The sequence below is a fragment of the Empidonax traillii genome, unplaced genomic scaffold, assembly GCF_003031625.1.
Source record: "Empidonax traillii isolate 1590-97213 ecotype Southwest subspecies unplaced genomic scaffold, ASM303162v1 scaffold596:size394506, whole genome shotgun sequence".
NCBI classification, from domain to species: domain Eukaryota; kingdom Metazoa; phylum Chordata; class Aves; order Passeriformes; family Tyrannidae; genus Empidonax; species Empidonax traillii.
Genome location: NW_020955789.1, coordinates 326,081 through 344,880, shown reverse-complemented (window position 1 = coordinate 344,880; position 18,800 = coordinate 326,081). Strand labels below are relative to the sequence as shown.

The 18,800-nt window shown below is 37.4% G+C and overlaps 1 protein-coding gene across 7 annotated transcripts in view; it reads left to right on the top strand.

The window, feature by feature from the left end:
• Nucleotides 1-13,734, top strand: part of EPRS (glutamyl-prolyl-tRNA synthetase) — a 39,480-nt gene extending 25,746 nt beyond the window's left edge. For all 7 annotated transcript variants that reach the window (XM_027898421.1, XM_027898419.1, XM_027898417.1 and 4 more), the window contains 14 exons: nucleotides 567-797; nucleotides 1,144-1,409; nucleotides 2,575-2,626; nucleotides 3,445-3,654; nucleotides 3,805-3,877; nucleotides 4,662-4,741; nucleotides 5,091-5,192; nucleotides 5,808-5,963; nucleotides 6,081-6,278; nucleotides 6,640-6,813; nucleotides 8,862-9,022; nucleotides 10,251-10,329; nucleotides 13,017-13,081; nucleotides 13,362-13,734. In XM_027898421.1, the coding sequence (XP_027754222.1) occupies nucleotides 567-797; nucleotides 1,144-1,409; nucleotides 2,575-2,626; nucleotides 3,445-3,654; nucleotides 3,805-3,877; nucleotides 4,662-4,741; nucleotides 5,091-5,192; nucleotides 5,808-5,963; nucleotides 6,081-6,278; nucleotides 6,640-6,813; nucleotides 8,862-9,022; nucleotides 10,251-10,329; nucleotides 13,017-13,081; nucleotides 13,362-13,512 (1,998 nt within the window). In that variant the 3' untranslated portion in view covers nucleotides 13,513-13,734. The remainder of the gene's footprint in view (nucleotides 1-566; nucleotides 798-1,143; nucleotides 1,410-2,574; nucleotides 2,627-3,444; nucleotides 3,655-3,804; nucleotides 3,878-4,661; nucleotides 4,742-5,090; nucleotides 5,193-5,807; nucleotides 5,964-6,080; nucleotides 6,279-6,639; nucleotides 6,814-8,861; nucleotides 9,023-10,250; nucleotides 10,330-13,016; nucleotides 13,082-13,361) is intronic.
• The last annotated feature ends 5,066 nt before the right edge of the window (nucleotides 13,735-18,800 follow it).

The window sequence follows — 18,800 nt, the reverse complement described above, 5'->3', positions numbered from 1 at the left end:
TGATAAGGCCAGACAAGACTATTCTGATGCTGGTTACTTTCTTAACTCTGAGGTGTAGAAAGTCAAACTTAACCTCTCATATCTAGGTGAATAGGCACAAGCATGGCAGATGCCAACCTTGCAGAAGTTTTTAATATATTTTACTTTTTCTTGCTGTATTTGAGACAAGTGACTATAGAATTATCTAGTGTGCTGCAATAGCAAGACTGTTCTAAACTTGACAAAACATCATCAGTGATGATTGGTTTTCTTGGGATTTTTTTGCTGTGTTTTTTTAAAGATCTTTTCTGAAAGAGATTTATTGTATATTTTAGTGTAAGTTCTGCTGCAGTTTTTAACAGGTTAATGCTGGCCATATGGGCTGTGGGAATATTCTTGTATAATGTGACAACTCTCAAACACACGCCTGTTGCTTGGGGAAGAGCTATTACTTGAGTCCTCCACTTGTTATAAAGCACTGTTTATTGCTAAGTGGAAATTTTATTTTCATAGCCTGAAAATCAACACTTCTTGTCAGTTCTCTTTAATTCTCACCAATACATCTTGCTCTTTTTACCCCTACGTAGGATCAAATAGATGAAGCAGTAAAACTCCTTCTCTCTCTAAAAGCTGACTACAAGGAAAAGACTGGGCAGGAGTACAAGCCAGGACATCCACCAGCAGCTCAAGGGGCTTTGCCTCCAGCATCAAACACAGTACCCAGTGGTCCAGACACTCCTGAAGCTAAAGCCTTGTTTAGCAAAGTAGCTCTTCAAGGAGATGAAGTTAGGAAATTGAAAGCAGAAAAGGCAGATAAGGTAAGAACATGCATACTGTAATATAAAAATGTGATATATGTATTTAAATCTAAAAATCTATTCAAAATTTAGCGTGATTATGGGAATTAGAATTGTACATTTAGAATAGGTAGCATTTGAATTGTGAGATCTGAAACAGGCTTTTAAAATCAGTCCTGTCAGATATAGTCCTTAAAATGTTAACACATGAAAGTTAGTTACTGGCTTTTGTGGATTTTTACCTCAACACTCCATAAATGTCCTTGATGGCATATATAGGTTGTTTCTTTGGGGGGACTAGAGCCATGTTATTTTTGTGATTTCTCTATAAATGTCTTTTTTTTTCTTTCTTTTTCCCCTCTACAAGGAAAAGATAGATGTAGCTGTTAAGGAGCTTCTTCAGTTGAAGGCCCAGTATAAGTCTGTTGCAGGAGTTGACTATAAACCAGTTTCTGCTAGTGGTGTAGATGACAAAGACAAGAAGAAGAAAGAGAAAGAGAACAAGTCTGAAAAGCAGAGTAAGCAACAGAAGCAAAATGATGGCCCTAAAAAAGAACCTTTGCAAGGACAGAGTGGTAATGAGCGTTCCTCAGATGGATCAGGAGAGGGTCAAGGCCCCAAGAAACAAACAAGGTAAAGATGCAGTCTTTAATCTTATTTGATAGAAACTTCAGCTGTTTACCTCTATTCAGATTTAGAGTTCCACAAGTGTCTCACTTCACTGAAAAATGTGGGTATTTGCAAAATAACTGTGTTCATAGTTAGGATTAAGCCAAAAGCAAGTTACTAAAGTTTATTTCATGTCAGTTGCGCCTCAGCATCCTGCATTGTTACTGTCACTGAGAAATTGCTTTGCTTCATTATTTGCTTCTACAATTGTGCTGCTGTGTCTTGCTCAGTATAATCTCTGGCAAAAAAAACCACAAACTCTTATACTTATTTCACTGTACCAGGGATTCCAGAATATTTTTTGTCAGGACCTTGAAAAGTATAGCCCAACCCAGAGCCAAGGCACTGCTGCTGGGAGTGGTGGAACTTTTCAGTGATGATTGCTATGCATTCCCTCTCCTGCTTCCATCCTGAAAATTTAGAGGTCTTTCTACAGGATGTATTATACATCACTATGTATTTCCTGTTCCATATACATAAATCACATGTTAGAGGTATTTTGTATAAAAATTATGCCAGAAAAATGTATTTTTCACCCTTAAAACTTCTGTGTTTGTAAAAATATTAAAACTTTACCCGCTGTCATTTGAGTTTGGTGAGTTTAACTCTCTTTAGAATCTTGTAGTTTTATTGGTTATCTGTATTTTGATGGTAGGGTCAGTTTTCTATCTTGAACAGTGTGACTGACATGCACATAAATGGTAAACTCAAGTTGCATATCTTCCTGAAATTGTAGCCACCAACTAGGTAAGAAGTTTTAAAATAAAGAGTAAACCAGCTTACACACAGGTCTGGTTAGTCTTAAGTTCTTACTGGAGGAGATTGGGTTTTTTAATGCATAATTGTGAGGTTCTTTGATACAACCATGGTGAGAATTAGAAGAGTTCAAACAGTAGTAAAGAAACGGAGCTGGTTTTATTAAATATTCTTGTTAGGCAAGGTAAGGAAATACTAGCAATTCCTACCAGCCAAAAGTTAGCTTTATAAAGTAAAATTAAAATATTCTGGTCCATGACCTTCTTTTTCTGTCCCTCCACACCCCCCCCCCCCAAAAAAAAAAAAAGGATTAGGATAAATTTCACTGGTAAATGATGTACAGCACCAATCTACTTCTTTTCTAATACCATAGGTTGGGTCTAGAAGTTAAAAAAGAAGAAAATCTTTCAGAGTGGTTCTCTCAGGTGAGTGCACATCAGTTTAAATTAATTATTTCATTCTGTTATAAATCAATTTCTGTTTTGGATTTATATCTTACATTTATGGAGTTTGGTTTTGGTTTTAATACACAGAAAAGTACTTTTGTATGTCTTACATTGCTATCATGGTCTAAATAAAAGTGCCTGTATTAAAAAGCTAAATAAATTTAGGAAGCTGTAAAAAGGAAGAGTGTCAACCACCCCACTCCATATATATAATAAATATATATGATTTTCTTAATTCATACCTGAATTCCTCTTTCCATTAAGAGTGCAAAACTTCAGTGAAATGATAGGAATTTCACAGACTTGGGAATTTTATTTTAGCTCAAAAGTTAGAATCTGTTGATACTGAATGAGTTTCAAAAAAACCAGAGGAGAAATGATGAGTTTAGATTAGTCTTATGAGAGATTGTAACTAGGTATCAGTGGTGTACATTGTCTCTCAGTAGTATAATTTTTGCATAAGGAATAAAAATCTTTTCAGACATGAACTAGAGACATTTCTTACAAAAGTGCAGTTTTTTGGTTCCTGGAAGTTAGCTATAATCTCTTACTTGGGTTCATGGAACTCAGTTTTAGTTAAGTGTTAACATTATTCAGATCTATTATTAAACTTAATGTTCCTGAATAACTTTCTCTAGAGAACACAAGCATCTTAAAGTGTATCTTAGTTGCTCACTTTCTGAGCACAAAAACTTTTAAATAGGAGACTTCTCTTAAACTGCGTGCCACACACTTGAATTACTGAATATTCTTTGTGTATAAACTGAAACTTCGGTATCGAAATAATCTTTTGAAAGGTGATCACAAAAGCAGAGATGATTGAATACTATGATGTGAGTGGCTGTTATGTTCTCCGTCCTTGGGCTCACTCTATTTGGGAAGCTATCAGAGACTTCTTCGATGCAGAGATCAAGAAACTTGGAGTGGAAAACTGTTACTTCCCCATGTTTGTGTCCCAGGCTGCCTTAGAGACAGAGAAGTCGCACATTGCTGACTTTGCTCCTGAGGTACGCTTCAGAAATTTGTTTTAATCTGACTATAAGAAAACTCAGCCACTTAGTCTGCAGCTGAGTATGAAAGTTGGGTTTGGGTTGTGTTTTGGTTTTTTTTTTTCCAAACTTGTTTTTGTTTTGTTTTGTTTCCTTTCATCCTTTTAGGTTGCCTGGGTCACAAGATCTGGGAAAACAGAACTGGCTGAACCAATTGCTATACGTCCCACTAGTGAAACAGGTAAGCCTCTTTTCATGTAGTTTGACTGTAAAGAAAGCAGTTTACAGGTAGAGGGTAGCTGATAGACGAGAGTCCCTTTTGAAAAGTGGAAAACCCCATTTTTTAAAATGTTTTCTGTAATTCCTTATAAAAATTTCCTCATTTTCCTAATGCTTCTGGGAACTCTCACAACTACACATTCCCTTAAAGAGACTTTTTAAGGAAATGCACAGTATAGGAATTTTTTTCATTAATATTCTGGAGACTGGCTTGCTTTGTCTGAAAAACATATTTGATTTTTTGATGTTTGTAAGAAGAATTCTTTAACTGATAATTCACTCCAGTTTTGCATGTATTTTGACTATAATTGTGAAATGAGCCTTTACTAAAATGTCCTCTGAGTAATTTAAGCAAGCATTTTAAAACCTGAGGCTGAATGACTTCCTACTTGAGTCAGGTCTAGAAAGGCATCCTGAAATCGTGAGGTCAGTGAATTCCTATTTGTGAACTCAGATGTATTTGCATATTGTAAGGCAGTGACTCAAAATTGGTGTCATTAAATAATAAGCTTTGGGTTGTACTTTAACCAGCAGCAAGCAAGCAATTTTGCAGAGATTCAGGATGAAGAGAAAAGTACTTCTTTGACAATATTATGTCTTAGGACAAAAAATGTATTTTAAAGGAAATTAAACATAAAAACATACTTCACAACAGCAGAGAATGTTAAGTTTGTATGTATTAAAAGGAAAGGTCTGACATAAATGTCTGTTTTGTGCAGAGACTCAAAGCTGCTTTCTTTTTACAGTCATGTATCCTTCCTATGCCAAGTGGGTGCAGTCACACAGGGATCTTCCTATCAAGCTGAATCAGTGGTGCAGTGTTGTGGTATGTGTGTACATGATTTCTGGGTAGCATTATTATGATTATGTTATCATAAGTACACTTCAGGAGAATTATTTTATGTGGACTTGGCGTGGTGATACTGATCACAGCACGTATTTCAAGAGAAAAGTATTAATATCCTTTATGTGATTCATTTTTCTTACTGTTTCTAATAAAACCTTCTTCCTCAATATATGTTGTTGATTATATTAAATAGAAATCTGTGTATAGTTGACTTTTTATCTTTATTGAGAATTTCTAGCACTTGCTTATAATCATTATTTTTAACAATAATTTGACACTTCAGTGTTAATCACAGTGCTCAATTTTTTTTTTATTTCTACCCCTCCAGCGCTGGGAGTTCAAACATCCCCAACCCTTCCTGCGCACTCGTGAGTTCCTTTGGCAAGAGGGTCATACAGCCTTTGCAACATATGAAGAAGCAGCAGAGGAGGTAAAAAACAAATGCGCTGGTGCTTTTGCTTTCAGGAAGTTATCTCATTCCACAGATCTTTTACTGTGTTCTTACAGAAATCTCTCTTTGGAGCCCTAAAAATGCAAAGTACACCAGAACCCATTTTTTTCTCAAATGCAACCCATGTCTGAAGCTTTAGTCCTACAAACAATATGGGGAGTTTGAAGACTGATAAATAGAGTGCTATCCTTAAAAATTATTTTCTATAAAAATCTAAGTAATGTGTTCACATGTTATGCTGCAAGTTGTAACATTTTCTTTGCCCACAAGGCAGCTGTTTCATTGAGTGTCATGACATATCTTTATTTATCAGATGTTCAGACTCTGAGGTGAAAACTAGAAGACAGTATAACCATTGGATTGGCATTTCTGATGTAACTCTTCTTGTTTTCTATGATGATTTATAGTTGTTGCTATTTGATTCATAGAAAATAACATGCAAATATTAAAGTAATTGAAGAAATATCAGTTTTTAAATACAGTCTTGAGAAAATGTTAAATTTTTAAGATTTCAAACTCTGTCATGTAAAACTATTTCATGATGTAACAAATGCAAAATAATGAGTAATTCTTAAGAGAGTCCATTCTTCATAGGTGTTGCAGATACTTGATCTGTATGCTCAAGTGTATGAAGATCTCCTCGCAATACCTGTTGTGAAAGGAAGGAAGACAGAGAAGGAGAAATTTGCTGGGGGTGATTATACAACCACTTTAGAGGCATTTATATCTGCCAGTGGAAGAGCTATCCAGGTATTTATCTATTAAAATATTTTTTTCTAGAGAATACAGTAAGGTGAAAACTTTAAACCAATGCTTGATAGACTTAACTTTCCATTGAGTGGAATTTTCTGTGTGCATCCATTTCAGGGAGCAACATCACATCATCTGGGGCAGAATTTCTCAAAGATGTTTGAAATTGTATTTGAAGATCCCAAGAAACCAGGAGAAAAGCAGTTTGCTTATCAGAATTCCTGGGGCCTTACAACTCGAACTATCGGCGTAATGACAATGATTCATGGAGATAACATGGGATTGGTACTCCCACCTCGTGTAGCCTGTATTCAGGTGTGTAAAAATGCCCTAAACTACCATTTTGTTTCCTTCCTTGTCTTGTAATCCAGGAGCATTTCATTTTGGGCAGCTGGAAAACTGCCCTATCCTGGGATAGGAACTAATTACAGAATGTACTGTGTAAAGTTTAGTACAAGCCATCAGGGAATTTACAGTGGACAAATTCCCTTTGATAGTCCATCCATTTAAAATAATGTTTTCTGTATCATTAGTGTGAAAAGGGAAATGCACCGTTTTTTTCTGAGAACTTGAAAGAAATTACTGGAATATAGAGCCACAATATTGGTTTTAATTTTTATAATAACTAGGAGCTAATTTTTTTATAAAATAAAGTACATGTCATGTTTTATTGCAGGTTGTAATTATTCCCTGTGGCATCACAAATTCCCTTTCTGAAGAGGACAGAGGGGCTCTGCTGAAGAAGTGTAACGAGTATTGTAGTAGGCTGCTTAGCGCGAAAATCCGTGTCCGGGCTGATTTACGAGACAACTACTCACCTGGCTGGAAGTTCAACCACTGGGAACTTAAGGTATATTTCTTTCCAGGAGGTGTTTTGCAGCCTTTGTGTGGGAAGTATGTAGGAGATATGTTACATATGCCTTGTATTCTGTAGGTAAATATTTTCTCTAAATGAAGATAATCAGTGATCATTAATAAATGAAGAAAAGCTATTTTCTGAGACTTGTTCTGTTTGCGAGGATTTACATGTCATTAAATTAATATTATAAATTAGTTGCATGTTTGAAAATTTGTACTAGTACTTAAGTGTCTCCAGGCTCAAAACAGTGCTGTCTATGCCCACAGTGGAACAGAGAAGACAGACCTGCACTGCATCAGCAAAGAAAGTAGCAGGTGTTTTTTTTTCAAAATTGCCATGTTCCCCTCACAGAGGAGTTGAGAGGAATAGTTCTGCTTCTTCAAATATAAGAGGCTTTTAAAAACCAAAATTAGTTAGCAGAATGAAACAGTGACATGTGTTGAGTGATGTTATGGGATATTGTATTTTTGTTCTGAATCTGAAGTTAGTTTTGATATATTAATCGTTAGTGTAAGAGGACAGAAGTTGTCCACGTTGTTCAAAGTTCCTGTTTTGTTCAAGTTCTCTTCCCTTTGTGTAACTTTTTTTTTTTAAATGGATTTCTAATACCATAAATCTATTTTGGAAGACTTTATAAATTAAATTAGGTTTATCAAAGAGGCATGGCATGAGGCAAACTTGATGTTTTTTATAAAATCTTCTAATGTGTCCAACATGATACATCAACTGCATCTTCAGGCTCATTGCAGGCACAGTACACTGATTTTATTGAGTGTATAAGGAATTTCATAAGGTAAAAATTACACAGGTGCTGGAATAAAACTTTTCAGCTGAGCAGACTTCTAATGTTATTTCCTAAACGGACCAAGTTATTGGTACTCCTTTTTTGATGTCTGATATCAAATCTGTTGCTTTCTCTGGAAATTTTCCTGAGAGACTATTAGACATTCATGTTTCACTGGAAGGTAGTGTTACAATTGAAAGTACCAAATACTCTCCTGTAAGTTTTAATTATGGAGACAGCTTTTTGTGTCATAAACTAGAATGTTCTGTTTAAATTCCTTTTTAATAACATTTCTGAATAGCTTTTTATGTAGCTTTGTAGTAAGAGTAGATATTTCACCCTTCAATTAGATTTTACTACATTATTTGCCTTTTTACATAAATAAGAGGGGCGGGCAGGGGAAGTGTAGGGAATCATTTGGAAGCTGTAAACTTGAAGAGATTCCAGAGCACATATAAAAAGCTTGGGTATATGTTTTGATTCTCCTGTTCACCTCTTGAATGATTTTAGCTTATAAGTTTAATGATTCAATTTCCCCTTTGGGGGAGGGGGGGAAGAATGCCCCAAAATGCATTTGCATTTACTTTCTTCATTTCCTGTGAAGAAATGTGTACAGATTGTGATACTTTCTCCATATCCTAATATGTAAGTTATAGTCTGTGGACTCTTTACTGATTAGTTAAATGGAGACTCTTTTTATCTGATGGTATATATGGTTCTATGACCAAAGTTTATGAAGCATAAAAGCTTTACTAAGATAATTATCTGTTTGTAGTGAAATGTTCTGTGCAATTACTGTTGATATTAGGGCTATTGCTATTTGCTGTTAATACAGTTGAAAGTGGTCTGTGAAAACAGAACTAAAAATGGATGACAAGAACTTAATTACTATAGTAAGTCTTAATCGTTCAGACTTCAAAAATCTGATTTGCAATATCTGGGATAACTGTCTTAGAGCAGTATCAGCTGTTTTTCAATATTATTTTAATCTTGCCACCAATGCAGTCTCGAAGCTATTGAAGCAAAGTAATGCCCAAGTGAAGAGAGTGTGGATGGGAAAGACAGAAATACATAAAAGCTGTGGAATATATGGTGTTTTTTTTTTTTTTTCCCAAGGAAACCTGAATGTGTAAAGTGATTCCATGTTAAGACTGGGCTTAAAAACAAAAAAATTACCCACAGAGAGAGAGAGAGAGAAAATGAACTCTTCTGAAAATTAGCTCTTTATCATAACTTCTAATTTTTTTTCATGAAGGGTGTTCCAGTCAGGGTTGAAGTGGGACCACGAGACATGAAGAGCCAGCAGTTTGTAGCTGTTAGAAGAGACACAGGACAGAAGCTGACCTTACCTGAACATGAAGCAGAAGAAAAACTAAAGCAGATTTTGGAGGAGATCCATGCTAACCTTTACAGCAGGTAAATTGAGAGGCAAAGTGAATGGCTGTGCTAATCACAGATGCACTTTACCTGTCAGAAGAATTTCTTATGTTGTTGGTTTATCTGTGGAGAAAGGCAGGTTAGGCACATCTTCCTGTTTGTGATGTAATTCTTCTGCCTCTTAAACTTCTTCAGTTTAAGATAGAAGTTTCCTGTTGTTCTTGTGAACCTATTTTAAAAAATAGTTTTGTGAATTCATGTGAAGTATTAATAAACAAATACACCATAAGTAGTTCATGAAGCAGTAACGTCCCAATGACATAATGCTGCTCAGAGAAGGCCAACTAAGCTGGTGAAGGGTCTCGAGTACAGGTCTTATGAGGAGCGGCTGAGGGAGCTGGGGGTGTTCAGCCTGGTGAAAAGGAGGTTGAGGGGAGACCTTATCACTCTCTACAGCTACCTGAAAGGAGGTTGTAGCTGGGTGTGGGTCGGTCTCTTCTACCAGGTAACAAGTGAGGATAAGAGGAAATAGTCTCAAGTTGAAGTGGAGGAGGTTTAGACTGCATGTTGGGAAAGTTTCTTCACTGAGGGGGTGGTCAAGCATTGGAACAGGATGCCCAGCAAAGTAACGGAGTCACCGTTCATGGTAGTGTCCAAGAAACTTCAGTAGTTGAAATTCTATGTTCAGAAGTGTATTTTAAGGCCCTATTGACTTCCATAGGATTGTTTCCTTGTAAGCAATAAAATGGGAACTGTTATTTGCCCTTAGAGCTTGTGCCAGAATCCTTCACGTGTCTGTCACTGCAAATTGTTGTTCATAACTGCACTGGAAAGAACAGGGTGCTGTTTTACAGCATTGTGGCAGATGAGTTTTTCTACTTCCTTCTGTCCTTATCAAAGTTGTTTACAAGCAGAATATTCTTACCTAGTTAAAAAGCATTTTGTGATTTAGAACATAATTTAAAAAGAAAAATTTACATCTGTAATATTTATTTCTGTCTACACCTGCTCAATGTTGAACTGGCATGCACAACAGTGTGAATTAACACGGTGAAAAGTGCAGCAACTTGGAGAATACTCCATCAGCAATTAATCAAAATTTTATCACTTTGAGAAGCAGTAGAAAGACATAAACTCATTAGAAAGACTGATGAATCCATAACTCTTCTTGTAACTTTTTGTTTTGACTGACTCTGAAAACTTAATTTGGCCAGTGACGTTATGTGCATGAATCTGCACTGACTGAATTTTTTTTTCCTTTTTTTAGAGCATCTGAGGACCTAAAAAGTCATATGGTGGTGGCCAATAATATGGAGGACTTTCAAAAAGAACTTGATTCAGGAAAGGTAAGGAAATTTACTACTTCTAATCCTGTGCCTCCACATACTTTCTATCCCTTACAAATAATCAGGGGCTAGGAATTTCAAAGATTATATATAAATACTACTGTCGTTTTTGTAGGACTCCCCCCTTACAAGCAAGTGAGGCCTCTCCTGTAAAGATGCACAAAAATAAATTGCCTTTCCCAAAATTTGCGATACATGCTGCTTTCTTCTCTTGCTAAAATATGGTATTTACTGAATACAGTGTTCATGTTACCACTGTTCAAAATGTAGTCCTATGCCACAGGTGACAGAGGGTCTTGAAGTGACTTACAATGCTGCAGTTTTGTAATTTGCATATAAAATGTGATGTTTTTATCAGAATATGCTTTTCAGAGAGATTGATGTACACATTTTATCCGGGTTACAATAACCTTACTGTCATTATTCTAATGCCAACAGTGACAAAACACTTATAAAGTCTCATAATAAAGTCCAAGTAAGAGTTTAAAGTACAGTCTATTTACGTCAAAGAAGTTTTACCTTTATGACCCCTGAGTAGAAGCCATTGGGTTCATTAAGAATTACTGCAAGTCAGAAACCTCCTTGGGATGACGAGTGGATGATTGAGCTCCACTGATCTAGACATCTGTGAGAAAGAATCGAAGTTTAGATGGGAGATGAAGCCTTCAGTACAGAACTGAGCTACTGTTTCTTTTTCAGGGATGCATTGACAGAATTTTTTAACCCTGAAATTCTGTCACAGACCAACTTGTGAAATTGTTGATGTGTTTAGATTAAAGTGTTCAAGTGGTAGGATCCCCAGCATAAGTCATTAAGGTCATGTATTATAAAGAGAGATCAGGGGTTTTTGTGTACCAGTTAGATTTACTCTGAAAATTTGTGATGAAAAATGCCCGAGTGCCAAGAATTCACAAGTACTCTTGTTAACTTCAAAAATGGTTTTATGTTATTCCTTGTTAAGCTTGACCTTCCACCACACTATTTTCTTACATTTCTATTGCACTTAAATTCGATTTAGAATAAGATTTACAGGAAAAATTATGAACTTCAGAAGAGGGATTGATTTAGCGTGCTTATGAAGCCAAGGATACAGATGTATTAAATGTCATTCTGTGCATGGGTGCTATAATAGTAGTACTGCCTTATTTTCCTCCACAAAACTAAACACAAGTCTTTAGTCTTTATTTAACAAATAATTGTGCTCTGCAGAGCAGAGTATGACTTAACTAGTACTACTGCTCTCATGTGTGGTGATTTCAAGATGTGCTATCACATATCTTTCATCTCTGAATTAAACAAGCACTCTGAAATAATGATTGACTGTCTTCAGATATTTTTACTTTCCGAGTGAGATGCTTTGACCATAATCAGCATATCTGAATTGAAAAAAATTGGAAAAATAATAACAATCATTTTGTGTTTGTTTCACTCTCGATCTATGTATGTCGTATGAACAAGATTTTATATCATTCTGTTGGTACTAACTACTATTTAATAGGAAAATTTGTAAGCTGGCATGCCCGTGTTTAATTCCTATTGCTGTTTTTTCCTTAGTGGAATTACAGACTCTTAGCTCTTTAAAAATGAGGACAGTTTTTATTTTCTTTTAAGTTGCATGCAAAGTTAATTGAAACTCAAAGAGTAATTACACAGATATTTAAGCAGTTTCATTTCACTAAGAAAAGATTTTCACTAAGAAAAGATTATTGTAGTAGAGTGTTAATAGTTCCTTTTTTCAGTTGCAAGAAAGGGAAGCTATAAAGTGAAGTCTAATAAAGGTGTATACACCAGTTAATGGCAAATTCAGAATTTTGCAGTAAGAATGTAAGTTTGGTGAAAGAAATACTCAGTGAATAAACCTTATTCACAGTTTGGATAGAATTAAAATGAGACCCTGAAGGCTGAATTTAGTAGCTGGTGTTGCCCTCAGCTATCAGCATTACGTGAGTGTTCAAACAGCTGGGGGGATGTCTTTTTAAGAGTAATGCTACTTCTTACTAGCAAACTGAATGTTCTCTGTGAAAGTCCAGTAAAAATGAAAGCAAAAAGAAGTAAAACTGAATATAACACTTGGGAAAAAAGATTTGCTGCAATATATAAGAGTAGTACTGAGAGGACTGTATAACATTATCATTTCAACTTTACTTTCCTGATTTTCTTCAGTCAAGCTAACTGAAGGAAACAGTAGGGAAGCACTCCCACACTCCCAAGAAAAATGTGGTTTGGGCAATTCTGTTTTCTTAAAATATGTATGTCCTTGTCTTGCTCAGAAAAAAACGAAAATTCATAGTAACGGAATTAAAATGGAAACTTTGTTAGGAGGGCACTGTCTTGCAGTGTGTAAGCAAACATTTGTTCTGCAGTTTGAAAATATGAAACTTTTCCTGAATGAAAAAACCCAGAACATTTCAGGAGAAAACAGTGTATTGGGTAAAAAAAAAATTATTTAAATTTAAATGCTACTTTGGGTTTGGGTAGGTTTGTCCATGCTGCACTAGGAGGGATGACTGTGCTTATCTATTTCTCTGATGAAAAAGAGCTATTAAAATTTAGCTGTAACAATTGGAACTTTTCCCAATTTGAATGTATATGAGATCTGGAGGTTTATGAATCTTCCACAGACAAAGATGATTTTTTTAGATGTATAACTGTTGGGTTTTTTTTCTCCCCTCCTCTCTTCCCTTCAGATTGTACAAATCCCTTTTTGTGGGGAAATTGAGTGTGAGGACTGGATCAAGAAGACCACTGCCAGGTAAAATATAACTAAGTGTAACTGAACTGGGAAGTATCTACCAAGATCAAAATCAGGATGTTTTGGATACAAAACAGAAATGGAAGATGCCTCTGGGTGTAACACTTACATACAGTTCTTGGCTTTGACTCTTACAGTCTTGCTTAATTCAATATATTTACTTCCCCTGGTTCTGGAACTTTCAGATTACTGTGATTTTAAGATTCTATGTATAATACACTTTATTGCACCTCTGTTTTTTTAACAAAAGTATTTATTTATGGATATACTTTTATTTCAGGGATCAAGATCTTGAGCCTGGTGCCCCTTCCATGGGAGCAAAAAGCCTCTGCATACCTTTCCAGCCTCTCCGTGAACTCCAGCGTGGAGAAAGATGTGTGTGCGGCAAAAACCCTGCCAAGTTTTACACCCTATTTGGTCGTAGTTACTAAATTATTAGTGAAAGAACCTTCCTCTTTATCTGTGAATTGAACTTTTTTTAATAAGACTGAAATAGCCCCTTAAACTTTAATTGGTTTTGTGACTTTTTACATAATTCAAAGACAAAGCCATAAACCATAACCCCCCATCCCAATTGTCAATCTTAGGCTAGCAGTAATTCACAGACTTTTCTGTAAACATCTCTAATAATAAACATGTATTGTGAGCTGTAATATGCTGTGGTGGTTTTTGCTGTATTGCTCAGGGGGGAGGAGTAGGTACCCTTTGCTCATGTCTTTTTTCTGTTTTGGTGCATGTGTTTTCTTGGTGCATTGAGAAAATGCCTGAAAGATTGGAGAGAATGTCATATAAACACTCCAGTACAGTTTAGCGTGCTGACATCTACTTTATAGATAAAACATTCTCTTTTAATTTTGCCTTTAATTTTTTTTCAGTTTTCAGTAGAGACTTACTGCTAACCTTTAGGCATGGTAAATTCTACCCTTTCTGCAAACTCCCTCTGGAGTCACGTATTTCAAGGAATATTTTCATAGAAACATAGAATATTGTCATAGGTTTGCCGACTGGCCCCTCCGAGGCTGAAAATAGTTTTTTCCAGGTGGATTTCTGGAGAAAAAGCCAATCAAAAGTTTTAGTAATGCCTCTGCCAATTACGTATTTAAGAAAATGGAAGAGAATGTTGTGGCCAGAAGGAAAATGGAAGAGCCAGTGTAGCAGCCGGCCCTGTTGGGCCTGGGCATGCGCCCCCCCACTCCAGGCCAAGTCTGGCCCAGGCGAGGGGGGCCAGGCGCCCTTCTCTCCTGTAACAGAGAGAAAAAAAAAAAACTTTAGAGAAAGACTGCCTGGACAAAAAATACTGAGAAGAAATTCCAGGCAGAGAGAAATAAGGGAGCCTCCACGGTCAAAGCTGGCAGCTGGAGAAGAGAGAAGCCGTGAAAGGGGGGAACTCCTCCTCTCCCCCTTTCTCTCTCTCTCTCCCTTCAGCAGCAAAGAGATTGAAAACTAAAAATCCCTGCTGTCTGTGGAAGATTGTTGGAGAGCGGACACCCTCTGCGGCTCATGAAGGAGCCCACACCAAAGCAGAGTGCATGAAGAAGATCTGACTCCATAGAAGGCCTAAAATGAAACAGAGTCCTGCTGGAGACCTGTGGCCCACGGAGAGAGAGGTCTACACTGGAGCGAGATGGCCCGGGTAGGACCTTATGATCCCAGTGAGGGATCCGTGCTGGTGCAGCTGAATTTGTGACCCTGAGGGACAGCACAGAATGGAAGAACTGTTACCTGAAGATAAACTCATGCTAGAGAGGTCCATCAAGGACTGTCTCTCATGAGAAGGGGACCTCGCAGGAAACAGGAGTGGACTCAAAAGCCATTATCCCTTGTGATCCTGTGGTGAAGATCCATGGTAGGCAACTGTCCCCTTGCAGTCCATGGAAGACTCTACAGAGCCTGGTAACCTCCAGCCTCTGGTCTTAGCCCAGGAGCAGGGTAGGCCCAGCCCTGAGGTCGGCATAGAAGAGAAACAGTTTCAGCTGCAACGAATTGGAGTTGTCATCCTAGAGATAATAGAAAAAGAACTTTCAAGTGCTGCAAAATTATTTAAAAGACCTGTAGCTCCAGAAATGGAAAAGAGACTGCTTCTCCTGAACTGATACAAGGGGGGAGGGGTATTTTTGTAAATACATAGTACTTTTGCCTAGTTAGAATTGTTATATATATAGTTCTTTAGGTTTTATCTTACTAGTAATAAATCGTAATATTATTCTCCCCAATCAGATCTCTTTTGCCTGCATAAGCCTTCTCTTAACTTAAAGCAATTGTGTGGAGGATGAGAAAAAATTAGCCCAGAGCAAACCCACAACATGGTTTGGGTTGGAAGGGACTTTAAAGATACCTAGTCTAACTCACCTGCCCTGAGTGGGGTCACCTTCCATTAGACCAGGTTACTCAGAGCCCAATCCAGCCTGGTCTTGAACACCTCTGGGAATGGGGAGTCCAGAACTTCTCTGGGCAACCTGTTCCAGTGCCTCACCACCTTCATAGTAAAGAATTTTTTCCTAATATCTAATCTGAACCTACTCTCTTTCAGTTTAAAGCCATTCCCTCTTGTCCTATCACTACCTGCTCATGTAAAATGTCCCTCTCCAGCTCCCTTAAGGTACTGAAAGATACTTTGAGGTCTATCTGAAGGCTTCTCCAAGCTGAACAACCCCAGTTCTCTTAGCCTGTCCTCTCAGGACTGGTGCTTCAGCCCTCTGAGCGTTTTTGTGGCCTCCTCTGGACTCCTTCCAGCAGGTCCATGTCTGTCTTGTGTTGGGGACCCCAGAGCTGGATGCGGTACTTCAGGTGGGATCTCACAAGAGCAGAGGTAGAGGGGAGAGTCACCTCCCAAATTTTCAACCCATCGTAAAACAAGTTTGAAAGGCTTTTTCTTAGATTAAATGCCACGTTGCTAGCAAGATGCAGTTGGATGCCATTTCTTCCAGATATTTGGAAATATAGCAAAGCCCCGTTTCCCTTATTTTATAAATTGGCCTTTATAGCTGTCTGAGAGTGACACTGCAACGAGTAATGCAAAGACAGAGGTAATGCAAAGAGATATTTTCAGTGCTAAATATTTTAGGCTGTGGTTGTATCTACAGCATATTTCATAACATCTTTTTTGCTTTTCCTGTACTTGCTAAGTGTTGCTTTAGCAGAGGAAGCTGGATGTCACAGAGTTATGAAATTATTTTTAAAATAACATTGCTTCCCCTTTAGGCACAAGATTGGCTTTAAAAAGGAAAAATATAGCCCTGGCACAAAATAACTTTTGGAAGACGCATGCATAATGTATTACTTTTTTTCTCCTGTGTGGTTTTAAGGCTGTCTATATAAACCCCTTTCCCTGAAAACTGTTGAGTAAAAACCTGGCAATTAAAAAGTTGGACCATTAAGATTCTCCCCAAACTCTTCCTGGGACAATACTCTGTGACTGCCTGTTCCGAACCCCTATTTTTATGTATTAACCATAGACTGAAGCATACAGGACACTTACAGAATGCTGGTCCCAGATCTTCACCCCCACTCTACTTTCCAGAAGCATGCAAAATACTTGCTTTTGCCTGGACTCCTGTGGTCAGCCTTCCTAGTTGAAATTTTGAATATCAAATTTGAACCAGTGACCCGTCCATTTAGAATCATGCACCTTGTGATAATTATAACCCCAATTTTCCCACAGAAAAGTACAAAAATGGTTAAATATTTCATGTCAGCTTGGTCAGAGTGTTTGAACACTGAGAAATTCTCTGTAATATTCCTTGTGTAATGGTTAGTCCTGAAGACTTTGCTTCAGTTGCATCTTAAAGTCAGTGCATTCATCTCCAGTTTCAGTTGACAAACCAGAGTGGCCCTGAAGGGCTACTCTGTTCTGGTAGGGGTCTTTTCTGGGATGCTGCCTCTAATGCTGGCTGGGATTGTATTTTGAGAAAGAGGGTGAATAGTGACACCAGAGTGATGTTTTTACAGCCTGAAATGATGGGTAGCCTTTAGAGGGATTGCCATGGTAGCTCTCTGGTGCTGGGGAAGGGGAAAGGCAGCAACCAGCAGCTTCAGTGTCTGCAGGCATAAGAGACAGGAGTGTGCCAAGATCTTTTGTCAGAGCAAACGGGATTTTTAAGAGTAGATGAGTACTTTCAGCTCCCATTGAAATGCTCTACAAGACCCATATTTTTAAAATGAGTTAGAAGCTGTTAAAGCTCAGAACAAAGGAAAGACAAAGCAAAATGCAGCCTCTAACAGTGCTGCAGCCTTATCTGTTTGAACAAACAACCAACCTTCAACCAGTTGATCAAATTCACGAGTAAACACGTTGACACACTGTTCTTAGAAATTAGGTGCTCTGAACCTACAGATGATTGATTTGAAGCCAGCGATTTCAAGGAAGGCCAGCCTTTGCTTTTTCTTTTGTTTTTCCCTTACTTTTCCCAAACATGTTTCTTCCTGGTCATAGTAAGTGTCTGGAATGTGGATGACTCAAGTGCAGATCTCCCTGTGATTATCTTCCAGAGGGAGGATAATGTTTACCTGGGAGAGATAGTGTTCATGTTAAGTATCCTTTCAACAGAAGCACAATCTGAGCTATCCGTGAAGCATTATAGAAAAAAGCTTTCAGACTCTTAATAGATTGTCTGCTAGAAAAATAGGTGTATGAATTGGAATAATACATCACTGTTGAATAAATAATACTGCTTTATGTTTATAATAGAATTGTAAATTTCATTATGTTCCTTAGTTCTTGTATACTGATAAATTTGGGTTAAATAGTAAAAGGGAAGGTAAGGGAACTGCCTTAACATGGTGCTAGCTGCTCCTTATTGAAAAATAGAGTACAGGTGAGCAAAGGAAGTGCTTCATTTAGCTCTTGTTTTGGTAATCTCAACCTTGTGTAAGGCAGGAATTTTGAGACCTCTGAACTTTGACCTTTGACTGTTCCCATTGAAAGGAGAATAACTTGAAAAAAAATTCTCGCTTTTCACGCTCTGTAGTTCAGATAATAAAATGAGTAGTTAAAAATCACTTTAATACAAGAAGGAAAGAAACCACCATAGAAATAGCTGGAATAGAAGTAGTAACACAGGTGGGAGTTGATGAAGAGGAAGAGGAGTAGGTACCAGTTTTCAATTTTGTAATTAGTTCTACTAATTCACCCTTCCAGGGTTAATAATGGTGTTCTTAAAATGAAAGGGAGGGAAACCCTCAACTTGCAGCTCCAATGTGTAGGTAGACAAATGACCAAATGTTAAAAAATTACATATATTGACAGTCAAGGCTTCTAACAAACTGGACTTTAAACATAAATATTTTGGCAGTTGAAACCCTGTGAGCAAAAATCCAGATGAAAATTGGGGGTGGGTGTTTGAGTTTTTAAAGTAAAGTTAGTTCACCTTGGGAAGTCTGAGGTCAGCAGGGACAGTTGGTTAGCTCAGGTTATCAGTATTATTATCTTATCTCTCTGGGGCTGTACTGCCTGTAATTTTCTTCCTTTCTAACTGTGGATATATGTACACAGATGGGCATTTTAAACAAAAACCTGGAACATAAACTTTTCAGGAAGGCACCTGTTCTTATGGCCCATATTGCCTAGTGTGCTACAGATTTTCTTCACCGCAGTTTCTGAGTGTGTGTTTACTATCGGGAGCTCAAGAGGCACTACAATGAGTGACAAAAAATGTTACTGCTTCAGGATATTACTCTGTTCCAGAAATGGCACAAAGTACAAGCAAGGACTTCAGCAGCT